The following is a 13,782-nucleotide window of genomic DNA, read 5'->3' on the forward strand; positions in this document are numbered from 1 at the left end:
AATTTATGAGGTTATCTTGTGATGTTACACTTGGCAACACTGTGTAGGTGGCTCCACCTAACCTTACTTTACCTTAGCAAGCTTGTTGCCCCTGCGACAAATTACACCCTGCAGCCTGGCTCAGGGCTAAAAGGTGGCTAGAAGGTTGGCTCAGGTTTAATATATTGTCGACTGTGGTTGAAACTTATGGAAATCTCACCAAGGTGAAACAATACATCTGATAATCCAAACATCTTTTTCAATCATCAGATTTATTGCAACAAATAAAAAGATTAACTTATGTGTGCACGCACAGATTGATGAACTTCTTTCTTTGTATTGTTTCATGAGGTAATCCATTCCATAGAGTTCCTAGACAACCATGAGAGTCGAATGTCTTAGTGACGCCTCACTGAGAGAGGTGAATGTGAGTATATGGTGACTGAAATGGTGTCTGATATGATTGTGTGGTTGCAGAGAGTCAGTGGGCATCAGTCTTATGCTACTGTTCAGCGAGGACATTGGGAGATGACTCAGTTTTGAGGAACCCACAGCCCAGTTTCTGTGCAAACAGGCCCAGGAATGTGCAACAGTGCAGCTGAATCTGAATTATTCAGTTCATGCTCCTGAAATGGGTTCTGGTGCTGGCAGCACACAGCGAATAAAAGGCGTGGGTTTTCTTTTTCTGTTGTCTGACACGTTTTAATTAGTCTCTTCTTACTGAGTTTACGTGATGGGTTTCTCCTGCTCCCCACTGCTCTTTTATGCAGTTTGTATCAGCACATTGAAAAGGGGAAGAAACAACACATTTAATTTATAAAATTTACAATTGTCAGTGATTTACTTGTATTAAGGTATTTAAGTAATATGCCATACTATAGTTGGGTAGTGCATATGAATATTTTTCAAGTCGTTCTACTCTTACAAGTTTTATATTTGTTTCTATCTACATGATAAATGGAATATTTTTAGGTCAGTTAGGCTACATTTAGTTTTACCCATGCAGAGAATGTGTAAATCTTCAGCATACCTGGAGTATGGTGGATTTAGTTTGAAAGCCCACTGCTCAGTGGCTTACCTGGTTTTATTCAAACTGTATGGACAAAATTTGACGCAATATTGCACTTCTCCGTTGTTTTATGTTTGTGCCTTTATGCAGAGCCTGACAGGCCTTCAAGAAGAGATTGTTTCTTTTTTTTACTTATCTTCTAAGCCTGCTCTTTTCTCTCACATGTTCAGTGTTTTGGAGATAGTTTGAGTGCACTTTATAGCTCAACCTACCATGCATCTCCGTCACTTTTGAGTCTATGCCATTATGATTTGTCAGATGGGTGTTTTGCCACTGGCAAAATAAATGTCATTCAAAACACATTGCTGTTTTAGTTGGTTTCTTTTCTGCAAGCAAATAAAAGATTGACACTCTGTTGACACAACATAAGATGTGATTTGGGGTTGCAAAGCCCAGACAACAGGTGAGTGTACTCCAGCTGACTATTAATAAGAACAACTAACTATTAAAATCCCTTGAAATGTGATGATTAGTCCAGAGGGAGTCTTGGTGAAAGACGTAAGTGCATGATTCAGAGGCTGCAAAATTTACTGTGCGAAAACTGAGAAGCCTCTATAAATAGCCGTACGTGGCTCGACAGACTCCCGCTTATGGAATGGAAACTACTGCAGCAAAATGCATGGTGCACTGTAATTCTAAATAAATATATTCTTTACATCTGCTGCCTCTGAGATTAGAAAATACAGCAAATGAGTTAAATGTCTACATTTAGTATAAAATAGTGAGAAAAGTATGTTATGAACAATGTATATAATCTTAAGTAAGAATAATGATGGTGATAAGATGAAAACCCAAAGAGCTGAATTAGTTCCAATTTATTTATTGAAGCAATCAATATAATGGAATAGACATGTAGCACAGAACATTCTGACTGTATACTGAGAATCAGGATCTCCACTTGCCTAGGGCTGATTAAGAATATTACTGAAGGAATATAATGGGTGTGTTGTTATTCACACAGCTTCATTACCTCAAAACATTTCCTTTCCAGTGATTTTCCATGGGCAGCTCTAACAAGCTCCATGATCTCATTATTGCGCTGTTAGCTGCAGCTGACGCAAACCGGAATGTATTCACCGTACTGGTGACAATATTCGTCCTGATAAAGCTTTAAAAAAGGTCAAAAGTAGCACATTTGAAAATGCAAATACATCCTTTACAACACACACCAAAGGACAGGCAAGGGCTTTATAGCAGTTGAAAAGGGAGCCATAATTAGTATAAAAGTTCTGAAAACAAAATGTTTCATGTAATATCATATCATTTTAAGGTTTTGCCACATGAACAAAATCTGATTTTGACTAAAACCCCATTTTGACATGATAATGATTTTCATGTTTGCTTGTGAAACTCTTGCATGAGCAAAAACCATCAATAGTTTTAGCTTACAGCCACAATTAGAAAGGGCTGACATGTATAAATGCACATATATTCGGGTTGTAGCCGTGTAAATAACTTGATGTTGTACCCTCCACAACCCCAGTCTAAAAAAAATCTCCCACTAACTCACTATTCCAATCCAAAAAAAATACATGGACATAAAAAAACAAGAGGAAATAACATCTATGACCTAACTGATACATAATCTGGCTACAGAATACATTATCAATCCAGAGAATAGCAAACTGACAGTCCAATTTGCCAAAATGCCAGTGCTGGGAGCGCTTGTCCTATTCATTAGGATTTGGGTTGGCATCAGGATACTGAGAGAGGTCGAAGGTCAAGACTTTGCTGATAACACAATCTCCTTGCTGTGGATGGAAAGGAAGGGAAAACCAGTTATAACATCATTCACATGTAGCGCAAATGTTTCAATATGTATGTAACTACAGCTCAAGGTCCAAAATGGTCTACATGACAAGAGCACTTGAATGTTTAATGAGCCTTATGCCTCTCGATATGGGTCAAGTGTCTCCACTTCACAGGTGCATATCACTTTGTATCTTTTATGCAAATCTGATCTGCACTGGCAATACTGAGGAACACACCTCTGGATAAACTCCGATGAGAGAGTCGGCCTTGGTGTAGAACTCCTCCTTCAGGGAAATGACAATGGCCTGGAAATTCTGCACTGACTGGTCTTTGATGTAATTGGCAACCTGAGGAGTGCAGAGGCATACAAGGAGACGAATTTTTAACTTGTGACGAGCAATATGTCATAAAAAGCTGCAGCGCTTGTGTCACTAATGAAATTTACTTTAATGTGTTAACAGACCTTGCCAATGTTAGTGTTGTCCAGAGCAGCGTCGATCTCATCCAGGACAAAGAAGGGGGCAGGTTTGTAACTGCGTAAACGAGGAGGAGATTTTGTTAGAATATTCCAACATTTTACTTTTCAATGAAGTTAAATATGAATTGAGTGGAAAGGTGTTTTTAAAAAGACTGTTTTCTGCTCCTCCCCTCTTTTACCTGTGAATGGCGAAGAGCAGGGCCAAGGCGGCTACAGTCTTCTCTCCTCCAGACAAGTTGTCCATGGGCCTGAATCTCTTTCCTGGAGCCACACAGTTATAGTTAATGCCATCCAGGTAGGGCTCCTCGGGGTTCTCTGGGCCCAGGAAAGCCTTGATAAGAGGAACAGAGGAACATTGTAAATGGTACTCCTTCAAATACACAGCGAAACATGCCTTTTCATAAAATGCATGGATCAAAATTTTACTGTGAAATAAAATGTGTTCATTACATCAGTCCGTTTCTGTGCTTACCTGAGCACTGCTGTTGCGTGACAGGGCCTTGTAGATCTCGTCAATGTTAGTGGCCACAGACTCGAAGCAGGCGTTGAAACGGTCAAACCTCTCCTTCTTGATCTGCTCAAAGGCCTGCTTGGCCTTTTTGGCTCTCTTGCGGGCCGCCTCAAACTCTGAAATACACACGGGAAGAGCCGTGAGTTCACTAAGTTAATAACTTTATTAAGCACTCTAGATATGTATTGAAATGAGAAAACAGCCTTCAGCATTTTTGTGGCAAGTCTAACTTTCATTTTGTTCCCCTATATCGCTGTCTCTTCCCCTTTTTCTCTTAGCAACCTGCCCACCCCCATCCCTCCACTTCTCTCTGTCATCTCACCGTCGCTGGTCTCTTGGAACTTGTCCCTGACACTTTCTAGTTTCTCCATGGCCTTCATGTTAGGCGCGCTGATCCTCTGTAGGATACTCTGCTGCTCATTCAGGCGCTGCTGCAGCGTGTTCATCTCTGCCTTGATCTCGTCCTCTGACAGAGCGTCCTGTGGAGAGAGAAGCGGAGTTTACTTTAAAGTAGAATCTGGAGCAAAGTTTTCTAATGACAGAGGCTGAGAGAGCTATGAAGAGCTCTGCTAACTATTATAAAGGAAACTACAATCCTCGCATCTTCGCTGCACTTTTCTAAATGAGTTTCGGTGACGTTCACATGCCAGCAGAATGTACTAGAATGTTCATCCGTTAGCCAAGGGCAAACTTTTATCTTTCGTCTCTTTGATCTGCAGTCATTTTATGATCATTAGATAAACCATGATGAATATTTTATAGTAAATAACACTTGCATATGCAGTGCCTTTAAGTATGTATGCAGTGTTTGCTCGGTAAACATTGAGCGGTGGTGGGCCATCACAGCAACAAAATTGCCACTAATGTGAAATTGAAATAAATATCGTGAAAAAGTGCAGTTGCCTTTCAAATGTTTTTGAAGTAATGTTTATATTATGGTTTAAAAAACACTGTATGCTTGGGCAGATGTCCAAGTATACCATGATATTTGTGGCCCTATGCGATAAGGCTGAATATCAACTGCAAGCCTTAAACTGTACACGCCCCCGTGTACAGAAATAATAACGTATTCTCCAATAAATTCTGTTTGTGTGCATGTTTTCAGTATTGATGTAATAAGCAGCTACCTTCAGGTCCTCAGACAGGTTGCTGTAGTCGATCTCTATGAGAGCCTCTTTGGCCAGGACTGTGCTGGAGGTCCTCTGGCTGCTGGACTCCTCTGCCTGGGAGCTTCCCTGCAACACCAAACCAAAGGGGGGAGGTCATTTTCAGCTTCAATCATGTGTGTGTCAGTGTACATGGGATCATAATGTGTGTGTGTGTGTACCTCTCCCTGGCTGATATCATCCATTGTTCCAGAACGAAGAGGCAGCCGGATGTCCTGCATCTTACAGGCCTGCAGCAGGTTGTGACGGTCGCTGCGCTTCTGCTCCAGTTTGGTCTCAATGGCTGTCACCTCCTTCTGGAGCTGGGTCAACTCCCTGCAACACACACAGAAACAAAACAAAACAAAGATGACTAATTACTGAAAATAAATAATAAAATCTGTATATTTCTAGGAGAAAAGTGTTTATAAAATATTATTATATGATAAGACACAACACTGACTTGTTGGCGCCACCCAGTTTTTTGCGGATCTCCTCCATCTCGTGGTTTTTATCGTTGACCTCCGATTTCTTGGTGAGGTGCTGGTTCTTCAGGTCCTGCAGCTGAGCCATGGTCTCATCTATGATCTTCATGTGCCTGTGCTCCTCCTACAAGACAGAAAGAGAGACAAATGAAGTTGGTGTCCAAAGACGGCAACAACACTTGTAATGAACATGTAATAAAGCAAAAATGAGTTCTGATCCCCATCGTATATTTCACCTTCTTGAGTCGCTCTATCTCTGCCTCGTCCTTTTTGACGGTCTGTTCCCACATCATGACCTTCTCCTGGTCCTCCTTCAGCTGGTTCTTCTCATAGTCCAGCTGGATACCAAGGCGGGTTTTCTGGGTCTCAAACTCCAGACTGTTAGATAAAATTATGTTTACTACATATTGATCTACATGGGTGCACCGGGTCATTCTGAATTTCTAACAAGACTCACCGCTTCTTTGCAATCTCGTTCTGTCTCTTCACCTTCTCCTCCTCAAACTCTCTGATGTTCCTCACTCCGATTTCCTTACAGAACTCCACAAACACCTCATCCTCCACCTGGAAAACAAAAACATTTACAATGACCTGTCTTACAGAATCTGGTATGAAGACAGGCTCCTAAATGGACCGAGCTTTAAGTCAGTCTCACCAGGTTCATGCGATCCCGCAGGTCAGTGATCTCCCTTTCCCGGGACTGGATGATCCTCTTGATGTCGTTGATGCGAGGGCCAAAGTTCGCCAATTCGCTCTCCAGTTTTGACTTTTCCTGCAATGACACAAATCAGACATATTTTAATTCAACAGTCACCACAGCAGCAACCCACAGGAGGAGGGACATACTGAGGTGTGTCCCAGCTGTACCTGCATGTTGAGGGAGAGGTGGCGTGTTTTCGTCTGCTCCAGGTCACTCTGGGAGTACTTCAGCCTCATCTGGAGACCGTGAGCTTGAGACTGCACCTGACGGAGCTCTGCCTCCTTCCTCTTGGCCTTCATTTGTTCCTATTGAGAAAATGTTACAAGATTTTTAGTTGGCACCACCTCCACTGGCAATCCATCAAACTAAAAGGCTTCCTGCTATTTGCCTTGAATGTATTAGCCCTTGCTCATAAATCAACAGATTGTTTTCTTTAAGGTTTATTTATCAAACATGGGTCGACTGAGCACCTGGTTCACAGGTGTGCCCATTCACAACTGGGGGCACACCGGCTTCTCTAGTATCTAGGCCACTGCTGCCTCTGTAGCAAAGTCCAGAACTGAAGGTTACCTTGAGCTCCTCAGTGAGCTTCTCCTTCTTGTCCTTGAGTTTGTCCACTGCCTTCTCGTCCCAGCGCCTGGCCTTGGCCTTCAGGTCACTCGCTCCTCCAGAGATTACTCCAGACTTCTGGAACAGGGTTCCATCCAGAGCCACAGTCTGGACACACAGAGGCAACACTGATTAGTTTGAGGAAAGGATAAAGTTCATCTGACACTCTAATGCTGACTATATATATGAAACCTCAGCAAATGACCTTGCAAAGGCTAGAACTGCTTCTGCATAGACTACCTGTCCATAGTTGGTTAATCAATTAATCAGCTGTTAGGATCCAAGAATTTTTAGTTTCAATATCTATTTAATAATCAAATGAATTCTCGGAAATCTCTTGAAAAATGAAGGGAGCATTTCCACGATCATAGAAATATCTCCAAATACACACTGGCCTTCAAAAACACTTGATCCCAAAGCTCACGGATCTATTTTACAATTTTCTTAAAGAAAAAATGTATTCAACGTCATCTGCCTTGCCCAGCTCAAGGACAGGTTAATGTGTGTACCTTGTGTCTGTAGGGCCCTCCAAATGCGATCCTGCGGGCGTCTTCTACGTTCTCACAGACCAGGGCGTTGCCACAGGCGTACTGCAGAGCCTTCTTGATGTGGGGCGGCTCGTAGCGGATGACATCAATCACCAGCTTGGCTCCACGCAGTTCCCTCAACTTCTCATCGGTGGGCTTCACCTGTGACAAGACAAGAGACATAACAAAATTACAACTCAAATATCACAAGCATCATTCTCATCAGGAAAATCACAGGCCACTCTAAACCAAAAACATTTACGTTATACAAAAAACTTCACTTTTCTGACTCCCTGGCTTGTGAACAGTGTTCCTAATGGTATCTTAATAAGTAGCTTTGTTTCAATCCAACTGTCAGGCAAATGTCTCACACACACACAAAAAAAAAAAAAACATTTTTATCTGACTGACTGACACAAGATTGAGTCTTAATGCTATTTAAAACACTGTCTTCACTGCGATAAAGGTTTTCTGCATAATGCTTATTAAAATTCCATTCAGCAATGCTCTTTTGATATGTCTTGATAATAAAAACAATCTCTGATGGATGCCTAGCTCCAGTCTACACCATTTCCATTACGCACCTCCAGGTAGTCAAGGGGAAGGAAGGTCTCAGGCTCTCCTCTCTGCTCCTTGATGTACTGGATACAGTCTCTGCCAGTCTTCTCCGAGTCAACGATGATGGCATCCATGTTCTTCCCCAACACCTTGGTCACAGCAATCTGATACTTCTTCTGAGTGGGCTGGCACAAGTCGATAAGACGACCATACTAGAGAAAACCAGAGGGTAACAGAAAGAGAGTGGCGAATTTTGGATATACTTTATTCATATCAAGCTTAGCTCATATTATACTCAAACTAAACTGCAATAACGGAAAAGGTACATAGGAATATTAGATACTATTACAGTGAAAACACCACAGACGCCTTACCACAGAGCCGGGGTAGAGTCTCTTTATGCTCTCCATGATCTCAGCCTTGCGTTGCTGCCGGCTGTTCTCCTGCCTGTCGATCCTCGCGTCTCCCAGCTGCTCCATAACCTACAGAAAAGGCCGACAGCGGCGTCCTTATTTATTGATACCCATGGAGAAATTCTCTTTATTCTTGCTCCTGAGTGCAGGGTCAGGTACAGAAGTGAATCCCCTCCCGCCAAGCTTGCATGAATTCAGACTTGCTCAGACACCCCATGCAATATTTGGATGTGGATTGACACTCTGGTAGTAGAAAAGCTTGCCAGTATGGGGGTTTAAAATCAAGTCTTCCAGTTGAAACAAGGTCTCTAATCACTGCTGGCACTGAGAGTCACCACAGACAACACCAGTTGGAGTCAACCGCTCTTCTCTCTGTCCCAGTGTGTGTGTGTGCTGTGTACCTGGTTGAGCTCCATGTTGATCTCATCAATCCTCCTTTTGGCCATCTCCACCTCTTCAGTCAGCTCCTCCTCCATGCGCTTCTGCTCATCTAGAGACTGCCTGAGGAGAACATGGACAAGAGGGTGTGAATGAGGGAGTCAGACACCAGTCTAGACACAGCACGGGTCAAACCAGCATAAAAATGGGATTGTGGGCTCGGTGCATGAGGCGCTGTATACCTGCTGGTGGTGATGTAATCCTCCAGCTTCTCAATACGTTTCTGGTTTTCCTCAATTTCACGGATCTTCTGTTTGATCTTGGCCTGGAGAGAAACAACAAAATATTGAAGTTTGTGCATTCTAGTCAACCAGTGAATACTAGTGCAGACAAACACATCAGGGCTCTATGATGTGACCAATTTGTTCTAATAGGTAACTAAAAATTGGTCCAACAACCATAATATGCCAAATAATTAGTTTTGTGTGTATTATTTTATTATCCTGCTTTGGGCTACATATCAGCAGCATTTGTTTCTCAGTTTCTCTGTCCCCCGAAACTACAAACTATGATGCAATCACATGTAGCTAGAAAACTAACAGCAGTATATGCATCTACCACTCCAAAATAGTTACCATGAAGGTTATATTAGTATGATCATATTTCACATGGAAGAATGCCAAACCATCGACATCTTTGATGTGTGTGTCAGCATAACAAGGAGATTCCGAGTCCAACCCAGTGGGACAGGTACAGTCCGCTAAAAAGCCCAAGACCTACACCTTTCACTTTCACTCTGAGTGAATCAAGAGTTTAGCTGGCAACGGGATGATAAAGTAGGTCAATGTAGCTACTGGGTTTACTGTAAACAGTGTGGACCAGGGGTCTCAGTGGGGAATGCAGTTTCAGCATGAGACCCTCAAACTTCAAAGCAAAAACCAGAAACGCATACAAAGCAGGAGAGATGTCGGCAGAGCTGCTCTCCTGACAACCAAGCTTCAACGCTGAGAAGTGGCAACAAATGTCATTAGGAGGCGGAGAGGATAACTAAGTTTAACACACAATGATGCACGCACAGATGCATTGACTGACTTCTGCAACATCGTGACAAATTTTGGGTGCAACCAAATTATGTGCATGTGTAAGAAACTATTAAATGTAGAGGCGCCAGTGTGAAAAGTTTATCTAGAGCCTCGCATATCCAAACAAGACTGCTGTTATCATCAGGTCTGCAGTACCTCCGTCTCCACTTTCTTCCTCTCCTCCAAGTCGAGGCGGTCTTGATCGGCCTTCTGGTCGCGGTTGAACTTCTCCAGCTCCTGAGCCAGCGTGGCTGCACGTTTACTGGCCTCCTCCTTCAGGCGGTGGTACTGCTTGACCTGTAGAGAGAAACAAAGGTCTGACTGAGAAAATCATGATCCTAAGAGCACAGCAGCTTTTTAAGACACTGATCACATGATTTAAGTACCAAACCACCTCTTCGAGCTCCAATATTACCTCAGCGAATGATCTTGAAAGACTATTAGTGCTGATGCATAAAATATGGTTGCCCACTAACCACAGTCAAGATGATGAAAAGTTTTCGGGCTATTCATTTATTACACAACTCACTCCTCCAGAAGCCTGTTATATATCAGACCTGGTTCTCCTCCAGGGTGAGGTCCTGGCCCTGGCTCTGTGCCTCCTCCTCCATGCGCTCCTCAAACTCCTGCTTGGCCAGCTCCACTGCTCTCATCTCCTTGTCCAGCTCGTCCATGTCTGCCTTGCGTTTCTTGTACATCTTCTGGGCGTTCTGCAAGGACTTGCGCGCTGCCTCCAGCTTCTTGATCTTGTGGGAGGTGTTTTCTTTGGCCTTGATGTACTGTGGCCGCTTTTGATTCAACTCAGAGTCCTTCTCTCTGTTTTTGGGGAAGGGAGAGGGGATAAGTTGAGCAAAAGCCTATAACAAAGTACCTCTTTTAAAGTGACGTGTAAGCTACGTGATTTGAAAGGTGTGTCAAACAAGCAAGGATCTTATGTGCCTGAATATAAGTAATCCCTCATCACTGATTGACAAGAGAACACCTTTTGCATCACTGCCACTCACTTGATCTCCTTTTCCACGGTCTGTTGCTCCCTCATCAGCCTGCCCAGCTCCTTCTTCTTCTCCTTCAGCTCCTCCTCCACATGGTCCATCTTCTTACGGTCCTTCTCAATCTCCTTGTTACGGTGGGCCAGCTCTTTGTTCAGCTTCTCAATCTCAGTCTCATTGTGGTACAGCTTGAAAAGCTGCAACTGCACATGGGCCCTCACTACCTCGTCTTTCAGACGCTGGTAACGCTCAGCCTGGTGGACAAGAGAGACAGATGGAAAGACAGTAACTCAGTTAAAATGTGTTTTTATGACATTTAAATGGCAAAAATCAAATCAGGGTTGTGGGTTTTTACAATTAATCTTTTTTTCAGGACTCCAGACTGTGAGTAAACTAGCTGCATAATTCTACCTTTTTACTTTTAACACATTATATTGTCAGTTAAATTTTTCAAAAGGTCGCAGAGGTAATAGTTTCAAACAAGCAGCAATGTTGTGACCACGAGTTGTCCTGGTGCCAACATTTAGAAATCGCAGTGCTGCCAATGAGACATGGTAGTCAGAGATATATATACACCATGCACAGACGACATACCTCCTCCTTTTCTTGCTTGGCCTCTTTGCGCTCGGCAGCAATGTTTTTCTTGCGATGGTAGTTGAACTGAGTGTCCTCCTCTGCTTTCACCATCTCCTTCTTCCTGCGGTCGTATTCCTGGGCCAGCTCCCCAGAGCGGGAGATCTCCTCAAACAGAGCTGTACGCTCCTTCGGGTTCTTCATGGCAATGGACTCCACAGCTCCCTACAAAGAGAACAAGTAAAGAACAAAAGTGGGGGTTACAAACAGCATACTGCTGACATGTTACAAAGCATATTTAAACCTGGCCTGGGTCAGATTTAAACCCTGGCCGTTGCAGTGAGGACACTGCCTTGATATGTGGTACACACTCCACCAGGTGAGAAACCAGAGCACCCCTAAATAAAAATTGATTGCATGTTTTTAATTTGGCAGTGCTATGTTACTACAATTCAATAAAAGCAAAAAGCCAATTTAGGCGGGGCCTAACAATTCTTCTTAGCTGTACTGAAATCACTCCAAAGCACAACATCTTATGCCTTACTGATTAATCAAGTAAACCTGTGGCTCAGTGGATATGTATTATGTGAAAGCAGTAATGACTATGTTATGTTATGTTATGTGATGCCTTAGGTTGTGAACACGACCTTACCTGGAAGACCAGAAAATTCCTAGCCTTAATAAGAATGCCCAGCTTCTCCAGCTCTTCACTGTACTCAGCCAGGGCCACCACCTTATTGTTGATGCGGTACTCAGAGGAGGAACCTGGTGTGCACAAAATACAACTTATATCAAACACTTATTGAAGTGGAATAACCATTTACTTGTCAAAAAAAATGACACGTCTCCACATTATGTTTTAAATACATGGCTATGATAATATACTCTTATACTGGAAATTATAAAGTTCTGCAAAGCCACAACAAGCAGTAAGTGCAAATAATTTAAAATGTTTTTTTATGTCACACACATTTAAGTAGCTGTTCTCCTGGCTGTTGGCTAGCTACAGGTTGCTGATAACATCCTGAGGAAACATCGCTCAAACTTTTTGGCTGCAGCAGTCTCCAACAAATCTCTTCAGGCAAGGTTAACTAGAGAGCCAGTACAACCTGTGCCCTCTAATCTGGGCAACTAGTGCCAGCACTAAACTGTCAAGACCATTACTTTTTATTTACCACTGAAAAGCATTCATGTTGAGCCCTGATGAGGCAGCTGAACTATTCATCAACACTGATGTACAGCACGTCCATACCGATGATGACCCTGGTGAAGCTGCGCTCCTCTCCGTTGTCCTCCTGGTACACCATGCTGACGAAGGCTCTGTTGGCGGCTGGCTTGCCCACAGGAGCTCCATGAATCAGATCCTTCAGTGTTTTCACACGCAGGTTACTGGTCTTCTCCGCCAACACGAAGCTGATGGCATCCATGAGGTTTGACTTGCCTAAGACGAGACACAAACAATGAGTAACCTTGACCCTTAACATTCAAAATAAATCATCACTGTTTAAGAAATCTTTAAATGAGACACTTAGTCGAAAAAATAAAAAGCCTCAAAAAACAAAAACACGACTGTGTGCATAACAAACCACGTCAGTGAAGGTGGTTCACTGAACACCTTCTAAATGTTACTCAACACAAACCGCAGCGGCGACAGTGAAACAATCAAATCAGACTGCGGCGCTGCAGACAACACACACCGAGTACAGATGATCGATATACACGCAGACACAGACACGGCACTGGGAATATTTTCCTGTCAACAAAGTAACCCATTCACTTGATATAGCGCTAACATTAGCCACAGGTAGCATGCAGCTCTGCAGATACAGCAGCAGTCGCTAGCTGACGTTAGCTAGCATAACATACCAGATCCATTGGGTCCGATGATTGCAGTAAACTTATGAAAAGGTCCAATGATCTGTCTTCCTTTGTAGGACTTGAAGTTTTCGATCTCTATCAGCTTTAAATAACCCATCTTCGTTTGATTTTTTTCCGCTTTTGCGGGAAATCTGCACTATGATATTTAGCTAAATGTCAGCTAATGCTAGCAGCCGATGTTTCCCCCGGCGAGCGGTGTCAAAGGAGTAGTATGCACGCGAAAGCATGAACCTTCCTATTCAGTCAGTGTCTCTAACGTGCATAAGTAGCACTAAAAATTGCATCTTAAGCCGACTAACTTTAAATTGCTTGCTAATGTCAGTCAAATAAATTGCTACGGTTGTGACAACAATGCGCCATTTTACAATCCAACAGGAAGACGCAAGAGCGCGCGAGACAAACCACGTAGTTTCTCGCGAGATCAAACGATTGTACCTACAGTGCTGGTAAAGTGAATATTGCTGTGGGCGCTTAAAAGTGTAGTAAAAAGTTGTTATACAATGTTGAATAATTACAAGGCTATATATATTTATAGCTAGAGTACATACTTTAGTTATAGTATAGCGTACATGTGCCAGTTACTGTCGTATTCACAGCTGCATGTCAAGCTGTTGCCATGGTTACTGTGAGCGTCCAAACACAACCGCAGTAGCCTG

General features: G+C 42.9%; 1 protein-coding gene across 1 annotated transcript; it reads right to left on the reverse strand.

The window, feature by feature from the left end:
- Positions 1–1,852: 1,852 nt before the first annotated feature.
- smc1a (structural maintenance of chromosomes 1A) lies at positions 1,853–13,506 on the reverse strand. The gene is made up of 26 exons (XM_030055592.1): positions 13,115–13,506; positions 12,501–12,689; positions 11,901–12,013; positions 11,270–11,473; positions 10,691–10,929; positions 10,244–10,502; positions 9,843–9,983; positions 8,847–8,929; positions 8,628–8,727; positions 8,188–8,295; positions 7,840–8,025; positions 7,238–7,417; positions 6,690–6,836; positions 6,287–6,424; positions 6,075–6,191; positions 5,877–5,983; positions 5,656–5,797; positions 5,398–5,543; positions 5,117–5,270; positions 4,917–5,024; positions 4,112–4,268; positions 3,751–3,905; positions 3,458–3,609; positions 3,264–3,333; positions 3,037–3,147; positions 1,853–2,799 (listed from the first exon to the last, which is right to left on the reverse strand). The coding sequence occupies exons 1-26, from the start codon at positions 13,221–13,223 to the stop codon at positions 2,719–2,721; spliced, it is 3,696 nt and encodes a 1,231-aa protein (XP_029911452.1). The 5' UTR covers positions 13,224–13,506; the 3' UTR covers positions 1,853–2,718.
- Between the last annotated feature and the right edge of the window lie 276 nt (positions 13,507–13,782).

The sequence above is a fragment of the Myripristis murdjan genome, chromosome 7 (genome assembly GCF_902150065.1).
Source record: "Myripristis murdjan chromosome 7, fMyrMur1.1, whole genome shotgun sequence".
Classification (NCBI taxonomy): domain Eukaryota; kingdom Metazoa; phylum Chordata; class Actinopteri; order Holocentriformes; family Holocentridae; genus Myripristis; species Myripristis murdjan.